Consider the following 22,982-nt stretch of genomic DNA (forward strand, 5'->3'; position numbering starts at 1 on the left):
TAACATGTACTTTACATTGCTATCGTTGCAGTTTTTCTGTATTGTTCTGGTATGTGTAACAATTACACACACAGCATTGATAATAATATAATATTGATTGTTAATATGGATGCATGGTTGATTAATTATTGCTCTTGAGTCTAGACTAATAAACTTAAATTTGATTGTATTTATCAATTTTAGACAGTGAAACATTTAAAGGAATCATGAAAGATGTCTAGAGTTCTGTTTAGAATTGTTCTGATAGGGTAATATTATTGTAATTTATGATAATGTGTCTTAAATATGTCGTGAAAAACACGTAAATGTTGGTATTTGAAGGCAAACTGATATTCTTGATCTTCAGAAGTGTTACAAGGTTATTATTTTGTTATAGTTTGAGTCTTAACAAAGAATAGTGCAATACGTAAATGATGAGTGGCTATGATTATATAAGACAGTTGTTAGTGTGTGTAGGTCATTGTATGTACTGTATATGTTGATTGTTGATACAGCCAATGTTTCACTGCAGCCGTTACGGACGTATGGTCGAAAGGTTTGCAATATAATTATATTACGTAGTGTATGCACTTAGTACTAGATGAGATGCGCTTACAAGATCTACTCGGTTGTGTCATGTGTGTGAATACGTCTTAATTATAGTGCGAACTTTTGCATGCGCCGGTCTCTGTGTTGCGGTCGAGCTGGTCTACTCTGCATCGGCCTGTCTGTGGCTCAATTCAGTCTAACATGGCAATAGCTTGTTACTAAATTATGCATATTACAAGTAAAACACTGAAACCCAGAAGTACAATATCTATCTATTATATTAAACCTTTGTTATTTCAAATCTTATAATAAATGCCTATAATATCTAAAAAAATATGAATTTTACAAGGTGTAGCTATATAGCAATATAGGTACAAAGAGACGATTATGACGTAAATAGTATGTGGTGATTAGTATTTTATTTGTAACCATATATCGTGGATGTCGGTCAGTTATTCAATCAGTGCAAATTATTAGTTAAGTGAATTTAGCCACATATACAAGCTTTGTTTTTTTTAAAGCCTATCCTACATTAAGTTAAAATTTTACTGTAATATATAAAAAGTCTAATAATAATATTTGCTTATAAATATATTGTACACTAACTGACATCTGTGTAGGATAGGCTAGACTTTCTGTGCGAATTATTACTTTGATTGGGAAGATCTGTTGTTCAAAATGATATTTCTAATTTCTATATATTGGGATTGCAGCCTAAGATGTGATTTTAATAAAGCTTATTGAACAATAATTTGATAAAACTACAATAAATCATTCCATTACTGGCGCTAATTTGTAATAGATTATTCGTATTTGTAAACACAAGTTCAAATTTGGCAGCACAAAGTACTTAAGCGAAGCAGCCCTATCAAAAGCGGAGGTTCGGAAGCGGAGGTTGTATCGGACGGGGCGGAGCGACAGGACTCCGGGGACAGTGTGAAGATACAGATGGAAGCAGCGAGGGAGCAGCACCGGAGACGACTTGCTAAAAAAGGTACCGTTTGTTACATTATTTGCCAAATTAACTAAAGTTTTGTATTATTTAATCTCAAAAAATACTATTATTTTTAATTTTATCAAAGTTAAATAAACTTCATTCAATTAGGCTTAAACTAAGCGCTTTTGAATTGTCACTATAAATATTTCTTTTAAATTACTGAATCTACCATATGTTCGGAAAAGTAGAGCTCGTGGGAAAAACATTCAAGAAAATCAACGGCCACTCTTTTCAATCAAACCATTGTAAAATAGAGTAGGGTAAAGCAGTAATCAGCCCGGCACCAGTAGTCAGCCTTTTGAGACATTATTTCCATATAAATAGTGTTGAAATTTATTTACACATTTAAAATAATTTTTAATCGAATCCTCGTCTCCTTACTGCCTAACACGCACACTTTGAAACCAATAGCACGTCAGGTTGACAAGCTACACTCCTTGATTTGCACTGTTGTCAAAGACATGACTAGACGCGTCGCTGTTACAATTTTTTTCTTAAGGAATCGTGTTCGAGGTTCCAGTTAATTTTTGTATGTATTAGCTGTAATTTGTGGTAAATCGTTATACTGAGTTACGATATAATGTTTATTTTGTATTTTATTAACTTTAAAACGCATTTTATTTGTTTAATACGTTGTAATTTAGGTGGCTGACTAGGTTTAGAATTTTTGGGGTACATCAAATACTCAGTCATGGACGGCTGACTACTGGTTTTCTCGTGATTTTCTTATATGAACTTGAAATCAACGGAGCGAATAGTCCCAAGTATGCTCATTACTTTAGACTTATCTCTTATAAGACGAAAATTGTATTTTACCAGTAGTCAGCCGCGTACAAATATCAAACACGTCAGGGGCTGACCAATGGGTCTACAAAACCAGTAGTCAGCCGGTAGTCCTGTTGCACAAAATAGCACCTTAAAGCCTTTTAAATTAGGATTAAATTTACGCACCAACATTTTAGCATGAAAAGCATCTGTTTTATAATTCCATCATGTCAAAAACACCAATCCACCAATACAAAGAAGAGCAATTAACACAAGCTATGATGGCGATTAAAGATGGGATGAAGATTAGAGAAGCCAGTGAACTTTTTAGTGTTCCGTGAGGGACGCTACAAAATCGATTTCAATTAAGGGTTCCAGAAATACCCCATAAAATGGGACCAGAATTGGTAATGTCTAATAAAGAAGAAACTGCCTTGAACGACTGGCGCATTGTTAGCAAAATGTGGTTTCGCTTTTAAATGTGATGATATCCTTAATCCCGTCCACAATATTTATTTCTGAAGGACATAAACCCATTTGTAAATAATAGGCTGGGGAAATAATGGTACTAATAATTTTTACGACGAAATCCCGAATTCACCCGAAAATATATCTAAGAATCGAGCCGCTGTAACCAACAAAAGTTTTCGGAAGTGGTTTGCTGAACTAATAAGCCATTTAGAAGAAATGAATGCAAGTGATATTTAACTAACCCAGACCAAATATTTTATGGTGAAAAAATCAAATTTACGTATGTTCAAAGAATGGAAATTTGTATCCCGAGGATAAAAAAACGTCTCCAAAATTGTAAAGGATAAAGAAGCTGTTACTGTCCTTGTATTTATATCGGCTTCTGGAAAACCTTGTAAACCTTCTGCCTCCTTTTAAACTACGCAAATACAACATGTAAGACTACCAAAAGATGTATGTATGTCTGCCACTATACCAGCTGGATGGTTGACAAGAAAGTCAGCAACTGGTTGGATGAAATCCGATATATTTAAATATTATATTGTAAAAGGTTTGAAGAACAAAACATAAAAAAAAACTAGTTCTCGTTTTTGGTAATATGACTATGGTATTATCCAATATGAACTTTCACAAAATGTGACACATTTCATCAGCCTGCTGATGTAAGAGTACACCTGTAACCCTTTGAAGGCAAAATGGAAAAATACATTGTACGAATGGATAACTCAACCTGAAAATGTTAATGGTGTCCTTTCGAAAATAACCTTTTTTCCATTACTTAAAAAAGTCTTAGTATATTGAATAAACAATCTTTCGGAAGAATAGTGGATGTTTTTATTCAGAGCGCTTAATATTATCAACTTTTAGTCGTTACTAAAAGGCTGACTACTGGTTGTTTTACCCTATTTTACATTGTAAAATACTCTATTTTACAATGGCTGTAATATACAAAACAAATTAGTTTGTAAGGTGCTGCGTCCAACATATGAATTGGGTTAGTTAAAAGCGTATTTAATACCAAATATTTTATAAAAAGTAGTAAAGAATAAACTGAATAAATACAAATTTTCGTATATTGGATGCATCAGCCTTTAGAGCTTAAGTTCATTGTGTGTGTTTAGCAAGGATGCATCGTGAACATGGTGGTCGTGACTACCTTCATTATTAGTAATTGTGTCTATCAAATACACTGCATTTTAACTATAACAGGTCGACCTGACACCACAAGCAGCATTCGTTTACGAGATGACGTATGGACCATCCATGCAGCCATCGTATTGTAAAGTAATAATAATGCCTTTAACTCATAACTTCGTATGTTTTTACAGCGTTTCCGCGAATGGACGCTGACGGCAAAACGACCCTATGCCTGGTGACCAGCACCGCGGACCAGCACGGGGAGGATAAGCCCGTCACGCTGGGACAATACGTCGGGAAGCTGTCTCAGGGCACCGGCTCACTGCACAGTAATTTAGATTATTATTATATCTTATACCTTTTTATACAGGTTGTTAAATAATCATGTACTATATCTTAATGCGTATGTTGGTATTAAGTAATGAGTACATATAAATATCGATTTTCTGGAAATAATCACTTAAAAAAAAAAGAGAAATAACGTACCCAATTATAAAAGTTTTGACACCTCTGCCTGCAGCCATTTTCATTTTTCCCCACCCACACACCTATTTCATTCATGGTATGTGCGAAGGGCGCGCGGCTTGCGGGCGGGGGCGCCAAACACGAAAATTTTGTATTATTAAATACTTAATTTATTACTATATCCTCTTGCTCAGCGTCTCTCAACCGCAGGTTCTGCTTGACGTGACCGCCGCTGACTCCGATACATTTAGTACAATGTTTCACGACGTTGTTGTAACACCGTCGTGTCAGTCTTAATCAAATCGAATATTGTAACGATCCTCTTATTTCGACCTCAGTGTCACAAATTTTTCGGAACACTTATTCTTTCACTTGTCCCCAAAGGTTAAATATTGAGCGGCTTGAGTGCGAGACGGCAACTCCAAACCGAGCGGCAATACCAAGTGCTTAACTTTATTCATAATCCCTACGAACTACGGCATAGTTACAATTATTGCGCCCTAGACACATGAGCATGTTAAAATACTCTTCATTCTTGTACACGACACACAAAAATTAACTAACTAACACTATATTTAACGTAAAAAATCACGCAACCGTAGCGAGCGCAACATTTGCACATCCGATGCATACGCGAGCTGCCGCGTAACTGAGTGTAAATGTTGTAAAGCAATAATTATTATTTTCTCAAACGTGCACGGAAATATTGTCATTATTTTCGAAGAAAGAATACGCGAAGTATCGTATTGAATTTGGAACATTACAACGCTCCTGCAATGTTTTTTTTTTATGGAATAGGAGGACAAACGAGCGTACGGGTCACCTGTTGTTAAGTGATCACCGCCGCCCACAATCACTTGCAACACCAGAGGAATCACAGGAACGTTGCCGGCCTTTAAGGAAGGTGTACGGACTTTTTTTTGAAGGTACCCATGTCGTATCGTCCCGGAAACACCCCGCCACACATCCAGATGGTGAGTATGATATCCTAACTTGTGGCGTGTCGTGCGAAGGTGGAATTCGGCGGCAGGAATCAGGTTAAACAGCTCTTCGGAACACTCCCCGTGATAAATGCGGTAGAAGACACACAATGAAGCGACGTCTGTTGTATGAAACGGCGTGCTGGGGTTATTAAATACTCTTTGATCGGATCTCTTTTGTTATTCTTGGCATACTTTAGTCTCTTTGCGTTTGCCTGTCGGCACAGAGGATAAAAAAAAATTGGCGGCAAAGCTGAAAATTTGTCTTGATTTGTTATATACTTACCTACTTCATAAACATAAATTTAATAATAATTAAAATGAGTTACAACAGTTCAGAGGGTGAAATGGAGATTGATTTTACTCCACAAGATTTAAGATCAGAAGCCAAATTTGCAATGAAAAACCTGCTTCCAGAGAAGTCAAAAGAAAAATACATGAAAATTTTTTGAGTTGGATAAACGAGAAAAAAGTTAAGATTTACTCTGAAACAGTATTTTTGGCGTATTTTAATAATATTTCTAAAACTAAAAAGCCATCAATAAGCCAAAAACATTATGGGCAATTTATTCCATGCTGAAATGTGCAGTTCATGTTAATAACGCCATAAACTTGAAAAATTATGGGAATTTATCTTCTTTTTATTAAAAAGTGTGTTATATTTTCCTGCATTATTTTAATAAAATCGCTATATATGCCTCGGCGGGAAATGGCAATTGCCTGTCTCGTATTTAGTGAAGTCCTGGTTGAGAACCCTCTTTTAGAAAATTTATTGAAGTAGGCGTTACTTTGCGGAAATCCATAATTGTCCAAATGATTTGAGTTTTCTTTAGTGTTTATTCCGCCAATATTTTTGTCTTTAAACAAATCGACACGTGTTTAGTGTTAATGACGTCACAAACGTCGATTTAGTATCGAAGGTATTGCACAAAAAGTCCAACAATTTGTTCCTTCCAATATAGTTTCCAAATTTATTTCAAGTCGAAAATTATACTTATGATTATCAGAAGTAAACAACTACTATGTTCACCACCACTTCGGAAAATTTTGTTTAGAAAATATTTCAAATAAATACAATGAACAATCTATGGCCAAGTTATGCAGCGAAATTACTCAACAGTTTCGACTTATTTGAGTAGGCTAAAAAATAAATTTTATGTAAATCACAAAACTGTTTAAATGTGTGTATACATTCCATGCTACTAGTGCTTATTATGTGTAATCAGGTGTATCAGTGTCCGGGACTGTGCTGCAAAATAGACGCGCATAATATATAAGTGCAAGTATGTTTGTTCCAGGGTTTGACACTTATCATGTGTGATGACTTTTATCATATTGTTACAGCCATGGACTGAGTGAATATCCACTTTACGTAAAAACTTGTGTAAGTAGGACGACCGATCGATCTGTCACATATTTACGTATATAATGAATATGTGTTTGTCTGTCCGCGGTGTAGCGACGCGCGAGGACCGGCGCAACGTAGCGCGGTGTGTTAAGCCGCTTCACTACGGAGCGTTCAGCTCGTATGCACCCTCATATGACTCCACGTTCGCCACGCTCACGCCCGCCGAGTCACACCTGCTCTACCACACTCTGCGTGAGTACTGTAAATATGATAAATGTAGTGGACCGAAGTGTAATACTAGTGGTACCCCTATCGGTATCGACTGACCTCTCGATATATTGATTTGTATTTTAATAAGTTGAGTTCTATCTTCAAAGTAAGGATTCGCACTACCTGTATAATAAACCTTGATAGCCAATAGCTAAAATACTCTGCAACATTAATTCGTGTTTAATGAGGTCGAAAGCTTTTCTAAAATCCGTAAATATTGCAACATACTCGTAATATATTGTAATGCATGGGGTTGCTTAGTGATATTTTGTTTTTTGTTTTTATATATTGAAACAGACGTTATTACAATCATCCTATGTATCATATATATATAACAATAATCCTTAATATTACGACTAACTAAGAAATTGATGTTTCGGTTTTTAAATTTGTGTGACTTATGCAACTTGCGTAAATCCTTTTCTTCACCGTCACCGAAACACCACCAAGAACAGGATAACAGTGCTGAAGTGCATAATGCATTTATTTTGACCGTTTGCATTTTGCACAATCGTCACCCGAGCTGTCCAGTCCGCTGAAGACAGCAGTATTGGCGCGACCGTTAGGACTCTCATTGAGATTGTGGTGGTAATGCCGATCACCTCAATAATCATTACGATATACTCCACCGTACAGTTAGTTGATATCTTCGTTGCGGTGGGATAGTACCTTCTGAAACCTCAACGTTTCAACCAACATTTTAGTTGGTGGTATGCCTTGCAGTACGTGTTTTGTAGGGTATTTCCATATTTTATAAGATCGTCACGGTGGACATACAATCGCCGTCACGCGATCTCGAATAAGGCAAGAAATAATCAAGTTCTCGGTTACGGTGGAGATGGACAAACGCCCTAAGCCCGTGTGTACCAACCGCAAGTAACAGTGTGTGTGTGTGTGTGTGTGCGGGTAGCGCGGGAGACGGGGCGAGGCAACGAGGAGCTGCTGCGGTTCGCCGCGGACTCTCCGTGGAGCGCCATCTACGACATGGAGGCCATGTTCCCCGCCACGCCTCCCGTCGACCGTCGGCAGGCGACCGAACTGCCGGGCTCCGACGATAACGTAACTATACATCATATTATCTAATATATTTTAACTACATGTGATACATATTATATGCTTTGCGTACTTATATTGGAATCGGTTCAAACCATTTGGTATTTTATACACGGGTATATATTTGGGGGAGAAAAATTTATTCAAGATACACTTAAAAGAAGATTTACGTTACCTTTAACTACATCACCGTCCTACCGGAGTCAATCCACTCGACTCAGTCGCAACCAATTAATTGCTCGCAGACCAATCATCATCCAAATCACAAATCAATTCAGTTCTCTTATTTAAGCTTTATTGGTCGTGAAAAACAAATCAATTAATATGATTAATTTCAATTAGACATATAGATGCGATTTCCGTAAACATTTGGCGGCTAATGTGCTTTCACTCACACAAATATTTCACTTCTATCTCCGACCATATCTAGGTAACTGAAGGATTACGTCTATAATATCAACACTAGACGTGAGAGTTACTGTGCTTATTGTCGTACGTCCGCGTCGAGGCCTTTTAAGTTTATGTAAGATATATGGCTAAGATTCGCTCTGAAAAAAGGGAACGTCTCAACAGTCCTTAGACCCTAAGGCTTAGGGTATTAACTTAAGATAGTTTGCGGAAAAAATGAATAAAAAAATCATTTTAAGGAGACCTTTTAAAAAACTTTATTCATTAATGAAAAATTATTAAAAGGTTGTTATACAATAATAATGTAAGATAGTTGTATTTTAACTATAGAATAATAATGCGGCACAATTTTCACTATTCAAATTATAAATTATATATAAACATTTTGACTGTTGCTTGTCAATACATTTTTGATAATGTTCTGTATGTTCATAAGCACATTGAGGAATTTTCTAGAAACTGTGACATTCATAATGTTAACACGAGGAACAAACATAAACTTGTTATGCCTACTACTCTACTTGGGTCGAGTTAGGAAGTCTGTTGGGCGATGTATATGCTTCTACAATATGATCCCAGAAAATGTACAAAACAAATGTGTTACAAAATTTAAAAGAATTGTTAAAAAACGTTTGTGTGGGAAAGGTTATTATAGCATAAACGATTTTCTTAATGACACCACGGACTGCGAATAAAGCGAACACCCTCAGGCTCTTTAATTATAAATGTTTATTGTACGATATTACATTGTAATCCATATTTTATATTTAAAAAAAAAATCCGCTGAGTTTCTTGCGCCCATTCTTCTCAGGTCTGAGGCAGTCTTTTGAATGGGTGGTAGTTTTTGACGTTCAATAAGTGATTTTAAATCCTATTTTGAATAAAAATATTTGAATTTGAATTCGGTGTAGTGTACGCAATCTTAAATCTCAATTGTAGTTGTGGGGTAGGTACAGTTTCAGTTCGAATACCCTAAATTGGCGTCGTTGTTACACACTTTGATCATATTGTCACCACGTGTATCAGGAACTTATGAAGGTGAAGATTGACGTGGAGGAGCTGCGCACGCTGTCGTCGCTGGGAATCGACGTAGAGTTCCTGAGCGAAATGCAGGAGGAGTTGCAGTTCGCGCAGAAGGACTTCGGCATCAGCGCCGCGCTGCGACACACGCGGGACCTCATCGAGAAGCTGCACCGCGACCAGAGGGACAGGTAACCTCACACAACACTTGGTTTTAATCCTCGCTATGTTCCGGATGGCTGGAATTTTCAAGTTACAATTCTTCACTACCACACGTTAATAATTTAAGTAATATTATCTGAGCTGACTTATTGATTATTTATTTATTTAAGGACAATCAACGGGTTACAATTACTCATTATTAAACTAAACAATATGACGTACTTACATATTATTGTTAAATTGTAGACCCACTTAGAGATTGCAAAAGAGATACTAGTCAGAAGCAGAAAAAACGAAAAAGTAGAGGGACAAGATATAATAAGATCCAACAAGCTGTAACAGTCAACTAGCTGCTTCTAGTACAATGAACAAATAATATAACGGATTTACACAAAAAATAAAACCGATATAATGTGCCGAGAGGGAAAACATACAGCATTGTATATGAAGACGTGTTTGTTATCTGCTGGTGAAATATGTAGGTGTATATATATGTATATAAACACAACGCTATGATGAATAGTTAAATGTGAATAATAAAATTTAATGTCATATATAATTGTTAAAACTTTTTATTTTTAATTACTACAAATCACTTAATTATTAATACTTATTTAAATCAAAAATTCATACTGATGTGAATGTATTGAAAAAAGAATTATGATCATTTTAAGATACTTTAATTACTTTACAGTAATAATTAAAAAATGTACTGGATGATTTCCAGTTACCCCGTTCTAATATATTATCTAAGGGTTGATTATCTAGCCACCCCAGAGAAGCTACAGCTGACCTACAACTCCCTGGGGAAGCATCAATGCCACTGTCTTTAAGAACTGTGCGAACCCAATTGCCTATTACAGTGCGGGAAGCACTTTTTACCTTATTACAAATTGTAATGAAGAGGTTGTCTAAGTCTGTAATATCAGACCTTCTTTGTTTGGTTTTCTCTATTAAACGCCTAACTAAACTAACTGGGCAGATGTTCTTGTCAGGGTGTTCAGTCAGCTTCCAAGCAGATTGGCGGCAGTCATGTTTGTCAGTCTTTGACCCAAATGCTGGTATTAAATAGATGTTTTGTCCGTTATCAAGATAGTTTTGGTTTTGGTTTTGGTTTAGCTACCCCAATTGCTTTAAGAACATGTTTTAAGATGAAGTTTGTAAATGTTTGTTGTTCTACATAAGGTCCACAGAAAGTTAATACAGCCGACTTATGAACGAGAATAGTGCTATAAGATAAGTTTTCCTCAAGGAAAAGATTGATTAAGAATTTAGCAATGTCAGCGGGGTTAGGTGCTTTTGGATTTACTTGAGTACTGTTACACCATTTCAACCATCTCTTAATTGCAGGTAGATATGTTGTTAAAGTAGACTTTCGCCAGCTTTTTCTCAGCAGCTCTTTCTCTTGTGTAGACCACTCTTTTATTTGGGAACCCCACCCCCAATTTTCCAAACTTTCAAGGTTAATAGATGTACTTGTGGAGGTGGCTGTGATGTTGTCATATCGATCATTGTTTCCGATAAGTTCTGAATCTCGTGTGGGTGACCCAACGCTCTGGACTTCAGATCTTGCAACCAGAAAACTTGAGGCCACTCCGGTGCCACAATTAAATAAGTACCCGTCGCGCTGTTTAGGTGTGTCAGAACTCTGGGTAATAGGCTCGGCGGGGGGAATACCCACGCCAGTTGGTGTTGCCATGGTCTGCTGAAGGCATCTATATAGCTTGCTGATCGATCTCTGCAATCTATTGATACGTAGTTTCTTACTTCAGCACTTCGTTGGGAAGCAAACAGATCAATTTCCATACGAACCCATTTCCGAAATACTTCTACAGTTGCTTGCGGTAAGAGATGCCATTCCGCAAGTTCTTTCCCTCGTGACAGTCTGTCTGCAATTGTGTTGTACCTCCCTGGTAGATAAAAAGCCGATAGAGTTATTTTGAATTGGTCTGTAAGGGTTAGAAGTTGGTAGGTCAAACTTAATAGAGTCAACGATCTTGTTCCGCCCTCTTTTCGAATATATGCTATTAAAGTTCGATTGTCCGATTGGATGAGTACGTGGGATTTGCTTAGCGCTGCAGCGTTTGTTCTGATCGCTGCTATTACTGCATACAGCTCTTTTTTGTTGCTGTGCCATCTTCGTTGCCGAGGAGACCACGTCCCCAACATTAGACGACCATTTAGATGAGCACCCCAACCCAAATCCGAAGCGTCCGTCGCTAGGAAATGAGTGGCAGGCTTTTTGTGTATTACCGAAGTGTGACGTGTGGCGCCGAGCCACTACCTCATCTCTTGATACACCTCGTCGGGAATTAGTTGTTTCTGTCGTTGTTGCCTCTTGTTGAAATGCCGAAGAAATATTTGTACTTTCCGACAGTGTAACCTGCCTCGGGGTATGACAAAGCTGGCGAAGTTTAGCTGTCCAAGTAAACTTTGTAGGTCGCGAAGCGTGATCTGGCTTCTTAATAACGATCGATCTATGGTTTCTTTGAGACTCTGTATCCTCTTTTCTGGCAATGACATTCTGTTCCTCGCGGTTTGCCAGCGGATACCCAGATATTCTAAGTCTTGAGTCGGAGTAAAGATCGATTTTTGATAATTTAGGCTCCAGCCCAGGTATTCCAAGTGCCTCACGGCCGCCGAGGCCTGAAGACATAACTTGGACTGGTCTTGGTTGACCAGAAGGTAATCGTCGAGGTATACTAGTACTCGACATCCCTTCGCACGCAGGGTCTCCCCGACCCAGCATGTTATGGAAGAGAAAAGATGTGGTGCTGAGGCCAGGCCAAAAGGCAGACATGTCATCTCGTACAGCTGACCTAGGTAACTGATTCGAAGGAAAGGGTAATGAGATTTTGCTGCAGCCACATGGAAGTATGCCTGAGAAATGTCTAATTTTATCATCCAGTCTCCCGGTTGGAGAAAATCTGGCACTGAACTGTGAGAGATAAGGCGAAAATGCTTTATCCTTTCGAATTTGTTTAATTCTCGTAGATCGAAAATGGGTCCCATCGACCCGTCGCTTTTCTTCCGCAGAAATATAGCTTGGAGATAAAACTGGGCGTTTCTTTTGTAACAGGCTGCAGTATTCTTTGATCCAAGAGGTCTTGCACTATTTGAGTCATTGCCGGTGACGATTTGGTTGCAAATCGATTCACAATGAGTCTTGTTGGCATTATTAGAGGAGGTTTCTTGTAAAACGGTATTCGAAACCCAGTTGTTGCAGATATTATAAATTTGTTCACGCCAAGCGCCTGCCAACGATTTTTGAGCGATTTTAGCCGAATTGTGTCGGATAGTCATTTTTTCTTGTTTTTATTTCGAAAGGACGGGTTTCCCTGTTGTTTGTAAGCGTCAGTCTTTCCTTTATAGGTTTGTTTAGATTTTTTGTGGGTGCTTTGAAAATAATTTTTTTCCTGTGTTCTGGATCTGGATGTGTATGGAAGTGATTCTTGGTTTGTGGGGGTGATAACCAATAATGAGGTCCTCCAAGGGATTGTACAAGCGACATTAATTTTGTTTTTTCAAATAGAAATTCCTCGCTAGGAGGTATGTTAACGAGAGCAGATTGAATGCTTTTATCAGAAATTTCGCTTATTAATCTTTTGCGCCTAGTTTCTATGCACTCCGCTCGTTTCCCGCACACGATTTGTAGTGTTTGTTCAGATAATTTATAAGATGGCGACGAATTACCGAACATGTCGCTTATTTTATTAAAAAGGTTATTAGAAGTTAATTCTGTAGGATTAATATGCGACCAATTAACAATTTCTTGTAAACCTGACTGTAGTAATTGTCTTTGGTATAATAAGGCATTGGTAATTGCAGCCATTATTTCCTCAGTTGAAGCCAGGAAATCTTTCCCCTTATTTAAGCAGCATATTTCGTCATTGATTTTTAAGTTACAAAAACCTGTGAACGCAAGCATGTCTGTCAGTGCTTTTTTATACCGAATGTGTTGCCAGGTACGAGGGGCGGTCAAAAAGTTCGCGGAATGGCGGGGTTGGCGGGGGTGAGGTCGCTCCTCCAGGTAGCCGCTACTTGAGTAACTCATAATTACTATATATGCCAATTTCTAGCCTAATTGGGTCATTAGCTTTCGAGTTACAAACGAGTGAACAAGTAAATCGGGAACAAACTAGCCACTATGGAGAAAATTGAACATCGCGCCGTCGTAAAGTTCCTCACCAAACAAGGAAAAACGCCTCAAACTATTTTGCAAGAGATGTTAGCTGTTTACGGAGACTCTGCTCCTGGTAAAACCATGATTTACAAATGGCACGGCCTTTTCAAGCAAGGAAGGGAGTCAATTGAAGATGATCCTCGACCTGGACGGCCCATTGAGGCCACTACGCCGGAAATCATTGAAAAAGTTGAAAAACTTGTATTGGAAGACGGAAGGTTGAAGAAGAAACAACTTGCAGCATCAGTTGGAGTATCAGAAACCACAATTTTAAATATTCTTCATCAACATCTTGGCATGAGTAAAGTGTGTTCAAGGTGGGTCCCGAGAATGCTCACGCCGCTGCAAAAACGTGAGCGCGTCAACTGTTCCCGCGAGTATTTGGACCGCTGTGGAGAAGTTAGGGAAGAAATTATGGCCCGAATTGTAACCGGTGATGAAACTTGGGTTCACCACTATGAGCCTGAGTCAAAGCAGGAGTCGATGCAGTGGCACAAAAAAGGCACACCACCCCCAAAAAAATTTAAAGTGTCGCAATCGGCCGGAAAGATCATGGCGACTATTTTTTGGGATACTGAAGGTATTCTTTTGATCGATTATAAAGAACGTGGTGTTTCTATAACGGGAGAGTACTACGCTTCCCTATTGGACCGATTAAAAGAAGCTATTAAAGAAAAAAGAAGAGGAAAACTGACAAAAGGTGTACTCCTTTTGCACGACAACGCGCCCGTTCACACGAGTCATGTTGCGACGGCTGCCATTCATCGATGCGGTTTTGAACAACTACGCCATCCACCCTACAGTCCAGACCTGGCCCCTAGCGATTTTTATTTATTCCCAAAGATGAAGAAAGAGCTGCGTGGAAAAAAATTTAGAGACGATGATGAAGTCAAGTCGGCGATTTCGGCGTATTTTGACGCCCAAGACAAAACCTATTTTTTCGACGGTATTAATAAGTTATATGCCAGATCCCAAAAATGTATTCGTGTTAAGGGGGAATATATTGAAAAGGAAAAATAACATAATGTATCATTTCATCTTTTTTCCCAGTCATTCCGCGAACTTTTTGACCTCCCCTCGTAGATGAATTAAAATGTTGTAATTTTACTAACTGCTTTAAACGTTGTTCATCGGCAGGTTTAAGAACTTTTTTCTCATCAAAATCAGTTTTACAAATACCTAAATCTAATGACTTTGGTGTAATCGTGCAAGGATTGGTCAAAAAATTATCATTATGATGTTCAGGTTGCTCAATCACGTCTGTGGGTTTCGCATTGATATTTGTATTTGATGTTGATTGACATTGTTGATGCATAATTAAATTTGTAAGGAAACTGACCTGTTCGTATAACGCGTCGATCCGGGGATCGACGGTTACCTGAGCATTTAGTTTTGATCTCTTGCGTGGAGGTTCCTCTTCGTCCGACGCACTTTACGAACTGCTGGAGCACGAGGAGTCCTCCTTCCCTTGTCCCCTCTCGATCGTCAGTGAATTAGAAACGATGGGTCGGTTTGCCTCGATGGCTTCATCGACCTCGCTAGGCGCGTGATTCATTACGGTAGATTTCCGGTATAAGAACACGCACAAATACAGTAATATAGATATGTATTAATGCAATATAAGTTATGCTAACACTTTGTAAAATGATTTTTCAAAAATATTAACGGATTATTATAATATTTATGGATTACGACCGTACGCGGCGAAAGTACACAACGCTATGATATTCAAAGTGACAACGGTTACTCGTGTCCTAGCTGGATTGACATTCGATGACATTTTGACACATGAGAGCTTAGATAACATACTCCACAGAGAACATAGACCGTAATTAGATGGCAAGTATACACTGCTTCTTCATATACAATGCTGTATGTTTTCCGGAGGCACATCAATACACAATTAGAGCTTACTTAAAAAATAAATAAAAAAAAACCTAATAATAAAATTTTCAAAAACGCAAATACGAATAAAATAATATACAATACTAAAAAGATACTAAACTATTTCGTCACTGTATTGTGATAGAAAGTGGTCCGTTAGCTTCTTTTTTAATTTAGGAAAACTATCACCTACTATATCCATGTCGAGAACTTTATTTATACTATTAAATAAAGTTAATATCCTATTGATAGGTGCTGAGAGCCCTAGGTTTGTTTTTGAGACGCCAGCTTTAAAAGGCATATAGTTTTTTACATGACTATACGGCTGTGGAATTCTTACAGATATTTTATAAAGTAAGTCAGACGCATCTAAGGCTTCATTGAAAAGTCTATGTAAAAAACACACGTCTAATAGTTTTCTACGATCCGACAGAGTTAATAAGTTATAGTGTCGGAGTCTAGAATAGTAGCTACAATTAATATTACATAACTTATCGCCAAAACTTACATGGTGAAGGAAGCGCTTATGGATTCGTTCAATTCTCATAGAATGTGTATTGTAGTGAGGATTCCAGGCAACTGAAGCATACTCAAGGATACTTACTCCTGGTAAGAGCGTTAAACAATAATAATTTAGTGATCGAATTCTGAAAGCCTTTGGAGCTACGCTTAATGAACCCAGTGAGCTTTGTTGCTTTCTTACATATATCATCAATATGAGCAATAAAGCTTAGATTATGATCTATAACCTAGATACCTAGGTCTCTAAAATAATTTACATTTTGAACATTACGGCCATTTATACTATACACGAATTATTGAGTCGGACAAACTTTTCTATGAAACGAAATACAGTAGCATTTATTATGATTCATTACCATTTTTATTAGCAATACACCAGCGACTTAAACAATTAGATCATCCTGCAACAAGTAGGAGTCATTTAAAGAGTTGATCGCACAAATTGGTCGATTATCAGGTCATCGGCGTAAAGCAAAACTTCTGAACTGACAAAACAATTTACTATGTCATTGATAAATAAGTTAAAAAGCATTGGACCAAAAATGGATCCCTGGGGCACTCCATAGCGCGTTGTATACGAGATAGAAGATTCTAAACCACACAAAACTACTGTCATATCAAAAAAAATGTCTGTCTCTTAGGTAAGAGGCAAATCAGTTAACAAAATTTTCGACGAAACCATAATACTTTAGCTTCTCAATAAGAATATTGTGGTCGACTAGGTCGGACGCTTTAGAGAAGTCCGTGTATAGTCCATCTACTTGTATGTTTCTATCAACTTGAGATGATGAATATTCAACATAAGTGACTAGATTCGACGAAGTGGATCTTTTTTTATAGAAGCCATGCTACCTCATGGTTAAAATAGACTCCATATGCCAGTTAATATGAGGGCAAACAAGTTACTTAAATATTTTTGCCAGTATAGGCAGCTTAGAAATCGGTTGATATTTTGTGACATCCCTTCTATCACCATCTTTAAAAACAGGTACGATAAGACTAACTTTTCCATATCGTAGGGAAAACCCCCAAAAATAGCGATCTATTAAATATGATAGTAGGGGGAAACGCTGGACTCTTAGCACAGTTTTTGATAAAGACTGGTGGAACTTGATCTGCTCCGACACCTTTATTTATGTCAATATTTAGCATCATTTTTTTTAGCATCTTTGACAGAGAAAGTTAAATTATCCACAACAGAAACTTTATTAAAATTATGCATGCTGTCTGATATCTGGTCAGAAAAGGATGAAACATCTGAAATAGACATGCTATATACACTGGTGGAATGATTCACAAATTGATCCCATATATACAGCATCCGTATAAGTTTCATTATTGTAAACCTTAGATGCAGGAAATTCACACTTATTATTACGTCGTTGCTTAAGGTATGTCCAGAAATATTTAGTGTTTGACTTTACACTAGCTTCTACTCTGTCGGTGTCACTTTTATAGCAAGAATTTATAAGTATCTCACACCTAAATCTCAGCAACTTGAACTCGATTTCATCAAGCGGATTACCAAATTTTTTTCGAATTCTATTTTGCTCTTTTTTGATTAAGTTGAACACAGAGGAATTGGCGGAAGATTTCTCTGGTGTTGCATTAGTATGTGTGCGGCGGTGATCACTCAACATCATGTGACCCGTAAAAGCATAAAGGCATTTATTTTCTGAAAATTGATTCATTTGGAATTATTTTTAACGTCACCTCTGAGAGAGAAGAAATGGCGCAAGAAACTCTCCCAGTATTTTTTTTGCGCTTGGTTATCATCCTATTCCATAAACCCCTGCCTGTCCCTGTGGCAGGCTGTCGGCCACCCCGCCGTGGCACCTGTCGCTGGCGCCGCGCGCGGGCGGGGCGGAGCGCGAGTCGGCGCGCCTGGCCGCCAACTGCCTGCGCGCCATGCTGCAGCGGGTGCCGCCGCGACACGTGGCGCCGCTGCCCGCGCTGCGCCGCGCCATGGGCGTCACGCTCGACCACCTGGGTGAGCCACTCGACCAGACAATGTGTACCACAATGTCGCCTATTTCTGCCGTGAAGCAGTAATGTGTCAGCATTACGTAAGTTGGTGCAGCATTACTGTGTTTCGGTCTGAAGGGCGCCGTTGCTAGTAAAATTACTGGGCAAATGACACTAAACATCTTATGTCTCAAGGTGACAAACGCAACTGTAGGCCTGCTCAGAATTTTTTGATTTTTCAAGAATCCTGAGCGGCACTGCATTGTAATGGGTAGGGCGTATCAATTACCATCAGCTGAACGTCCTGCTCGTCTCGTCCGTTTTTTTTTTAGGTTCACTAAACGGGATACACTCTTAACATTGTATAAAACAGAAAAATACGTTAACATGTAGGGGCGAGTGCGTCTTTCTGGAAGTGAACAGAGCATGCTTTTAAATGTATTCTAGATTTTGTATAAAAGTAAAAACAATAACTTAAGCTATAGATTAACACAATTCAACCCCACAGTCCCCAAGCCAATAATCCGCTTTTTCTAGCAAAAGTCTTCTGAACTTAGGGACTGACGGATTGAATATATCTACCTTCTGACAGACTTCATTATACAGAGAACAAATGCGATATAAACTAGAATGTTGACCATAATTTGTGCGTGTTGAGGGTAGACTGAACGTTTTCCTATTAATAATACGGCTGCAATGCCGTGGAACAGCCAAGTATATTTTACTTAATAATAGAGGACTGTCTATGTGGCCATGGATCAGTTTGTGTAAAAAGACAAGGTCTGAAACTTTGCTAAGAGACGTCATGCCAAAATGCACAAGTCTAGAGTAGCAGTCTAACCGACGACAAAGATTACTTGAATATGAAAGATGATATAAAAATTTCGACTGTACCTGTTGTATCCTCTTAATATGAACTTTATAAGAAAGGTTCTACACCGAACTGCAATACTCTAAAAGACTACGTACGTAGCTGTTAAAAAGTATCTTTGACACATCAAGGTCTTTGAAAAATTTAGTTTGTCTTATCACAAAACCTGAAAGACGAAATGCCTTTTTGGAAATGCAGTCAATGTGCTCTTTAAAATCTTGTGTCAACCATGACGCCTAAATCTCGCATCTACAAACTTCTGTTAGTGTACACACATTTATGAAGTAAATAAGTAGTGAAGAATTTCGTTTTCGAGAAAAGTTTAAGTAAAAACATTTTGAGGAATTTAAAACCATCCTATTACTAACACACCAATCGCAGTTCGTATCAAGATCACTTTTTAATATGATCGTATCTTCTGTAGATTTAATTTAACGATTAATTTTTAAGTCGTCTGCAGACATTTGAAATTTGGATTTTAATTTAGTCGCTAGATCGTTCACAAAGACCAAGAAAAAAGGGGCCCTAAATGGGAGCCCTGTGGAACCCCTGAGCTGAGTTTGAAATAACTAGATCTAAGAACCTGCCATTTAAGTTTGGAATTGTACACATTTGGTGGAGTTCGGTGAAATACAGAGAATCGATTAGCAAGGCGTCTGTTTTATCCGTAGGAGAGCTAGGGATCAGAGAGCATAAGTTTAGGTCTGTACAGAGACACCAGTGAAGGTACGGCCTATTGAAATCACATACTTAAAGAACTATAGATTCTTTTGACATTTTGTGTTGTATACATTTGTTACATTATTCATTAAATTTTCTAAAGAATCATACTTAACGGGGGGAGGAAGGCATAAAGTACAAATACATAATTCCACTTTTGAGTTACCCTGGCCAAATTTAATCGCAATCCATAGGATCTCATTAGTACCCACTTCAATTTCCTAACGGGGGCATGTTTTTTGTGGACTGCTATGAGGACCCTACCTCCTTCATTAAAAAAAATAACGTCTCAGCCGTCACTCGCATATTGTGCGCTTTGTAAACGACTGTTTAAATCTTTTAAATTAAGTTTCAAAGTACAATAGTACAATTCTCAAATATTTAGTGTCTTTCGAGAATCCTAAACGCCACTACATTGTAATGTTCGGGTCACTTGTCGTCATGTGAACATCTTGCTCGTCTCGTCACTTTATTAAAAATATTTACGATGCACTACATCGCGTCCAGCAGGCGTTGATGTGTGAACATACATTCGAGTGCCGATATGCTTTGTTTCAACCATTTTTAAAGGATGTTTTAAAAACTCGTTTAATTGAGGGCATATTGTGGCCTCTGAAGTATCATGGGGCAAGGTTCCATATTTCAGACTTGGTTCAAGGACCAATACCGATTAAAAGACCGCCTCATAAATCAAAATCAAATAAAACACAGTAGTCCCATGAAATCGCCTACAGACATATCTTCACGGGAAGAATGTACAAAATTGTATTATAAACTCTATAATATTAACTGTTTGCTCCAGACACCCCCATGGCCGTGGACGACTTCGAGATAGAGATGCACGAGCGAGACACCTCCGACCTAGAGTCACGCTCCAGCCACGACTCAAGACGATACGACAAGTGATCGGCTGTCGACCGGTGACTCCTTCACCATACATAACAAAACGCAAGCGTTTTGTTATATTCATTAATGTTCTCTTTTAATTTATGCTTATAATTTTTGCAAAATAACCTGTAAGGGACACAGAATTCCGTCCCCGTATATTAAATAAATCATAGCAAGATCTTGGTGAACTGCTCATAATATTATGGATTACTACTCGATGCGGTCAACTCCTTGTGTCAGAATTTTAAATTCATAATTTAATGTTTGGTTTAGTGGAGAATTCTGGTTCCGAATTATAAAGGAGAAAAAACTTATTATCTCTGGCGAGAGCATAAAATATTGTACAATACAATGATAGTCTCCCACTTAACAAGATATTTTTCTTTCAGATTTAAGCCAATAATTCATCCCTCTGCATCTTCTATCGCATGTATCACGTAGAGTAGACTCAAAGGAGTTATTAGGGTTGCTATCAGCAGCCGGATTCCACCACCCGAATTGTGGAATCAATTACCGGCTGCAGTTTTCCTGAACCGATACGACTTAAGGACCTAAAATAATATAGCATACTTCCACCTTAAAGGCCGGAAACGCATCTCTCGACCAAACAGTAGGGCACATTTAAGAAAAAAAATCTCGAGACGGTCGATGCAACGTACCTAGTGTATAGGTATAACACAGTTCTGTGACCACGTTAGCGTAAAAGCGCTTTATTTTAAATCAACGAAATTGTTCTCTCTACTCTGTCCATAGAACATAATATTACCTGCTCTATTATGATTAAAGATAGATAAAGTAAGGTTTTTATTATTATTCTCCTTTAAAAGTAATTAATTTTGTATAAAACGAATCACGTTCTAATGATTCTAGTGTATATAGATTTAAGTAGGTATACAGTGTTTAAGAATTGTAAATATAAAATTGAAGAAAATAATGCGTTTTATTAATCGATATATATCTTATATATACAGTATGGACTGCATACCTATGAAATAAATAAAAATATAAGTAATACTACTTCCACAGAACTATCGCAAAAAAGCGAAACATTCAAACAAAATAAATATTTAAATAAATGTACTAACGGTGAACAGTACTGTACAGACACCGTACATTGACCTCTGGATTATCGGCTTCACATTTGATTTGTTTATTTGCGACGAAATAAAAATTCACTATGTTCATTCTTACGAACACTTGTTATTTTGGTATAACTGAACTGAACTTTAAATTCAATATTGTGCATCTTGTTTTACCTTCAAAAAAAACTCCTATACGCAAACGTCAAAGACAAAATAAATGTCTAATTAACCGTAAAAAGCAATAACAATTACTTATCGAACTTAAAAACACAATTTACACATGTACATAAACTAGTAAGTATCCATTTCATTGATGTTTGATTCCTTCGAAAGGCAAACGCAAGTCACAAATACACTGGTCACTCATGAGTGATGGCTTACTTAAGTGGTGAACATTCAAATAACGAAAAAATAAGTCTTTGTTAGCGAATATTTCACTATTATATTTTATCAATACTTGTTTACACTTATTTATTACCGTCAATGACGTTCTATACATATGGACATATCATTCGCAGTCTGACAGTGGAACGGCATAAGTGTGCTTAAAGACAATGTAAGCACACTTTTCTCCTTAGTCGTGTGTCAATCAACAAGCCTAAGCGTGCTATAAAAAGTGCTTAAATAATTCATTAACGACTCTAAAAAAGATGGTGTGACTTATCATCGGTAAGGTAATTTTATTTATATAAGATGGATATGAAAAAAGCGTAAGTAATTTAATAAAATTAATAATTTTCCATTAAATATGGTACAATTATTGACAATTCCGCAGAAAATGACCCAGACAAGATCCGCTTGTCAGAATGAGACAGATGAAAGGACACAGTCAGAAATGAAAACAATACACCTACAACCAATAATATCAATAAATACAAATGTCTAATATCTAACTTGTAACGTAGCTTTATAGATCGTAGAAATAGTAATCGTGCATAATAACTGTAATAAGCGTATGCCGAAAGATTCGTTCTGAACAGAACATTTTATTTTATATAACGTAATATTAGCTCTGATAAGAACCATTTCATAATGCTGTACATCAACTCATAGAATCATACAGATCACGAGTAGTCATCTCAGTGGAGTTTCAAGCATCGTACTTTCTCTCGACGACCGCAGATATACTCACGTGATCAGTCATATGCTCCGCGTTACACAACCGCACAGCAAGGCCGAGCGTCCTCGAATGACGCGTCGGGACTCGGGCGTCGATCGCTATTCATGCAATTCTAATCAATGAGCAACAGAGTAGGTGCGGAA

The 22,982-nt window shown here is 37.6% G+C and overlaps 1 protein-coding gene across 4 annotated transcripts in view; it reads left to right on the forward strand.

The window, feature by feature from the left end:
- Positions 1–22,109, forward strand: part of LOC126976326 (bromodomain-containing protein 7-like) — a 28,471-nt gene extending 6,362 nt beyond the window's left edge. The window contains exons 6-13 of one of the 4 annotated variants that reach the window (XM_050824609.1): positions 1,369–1,522; positions 4,090–4,227; positions 6,803–6,943; positions 7,872–8,020; positions 9,449–9,633; positions 18,005–18,183; positions 20,552–20,669; positions 21,027–21,590. In XM_050824609.1, coding sequence (XP_050680566.1) covers positions 1,369–1,522; positions 4,090–4,227; positions 6,803–6,943; positions 7,872–8,020; positions 9,449–9,633; positions 18,005–18,183; positions 20,552–20,655 — 1,050 coding nt within the window. In that variant the 3' untranslated portion in view covers positions 20,656–20,669; positions 21,027–21,590. Of the gene's footprint in view, positions 1–1,368; positions 1,523–4,089; positions 4,228–6,802; positions 6,944–7,871; positions 8,021–9,448; positions 9,634–18,004; positions 18,184–20,551 lie in introns of all 4 variants that reach the window. The other 3 variants (XM_050824612.1, XM_050824611.1, XM_050824608.1) reach the window with 3 other exon arrangements.
- Positions 22,110–22,982: the final 873 nt, after the last annotated feature.

Source organism: Leptidea sinapis, chromosome 40 (genome assembly GCF_905404315.1).
Source record: "Leptidea sinapis chromosome 40, ilLepSina1.1, whole genome shotgun sequence".
Classification (NCBI taxonomy): domain Eukaryota; kingdom Metazoa; phylum Arthropoda; class Insecta; order Lepidoptera; family Pieridae; genus Leptidea; species Leptidea sinapis.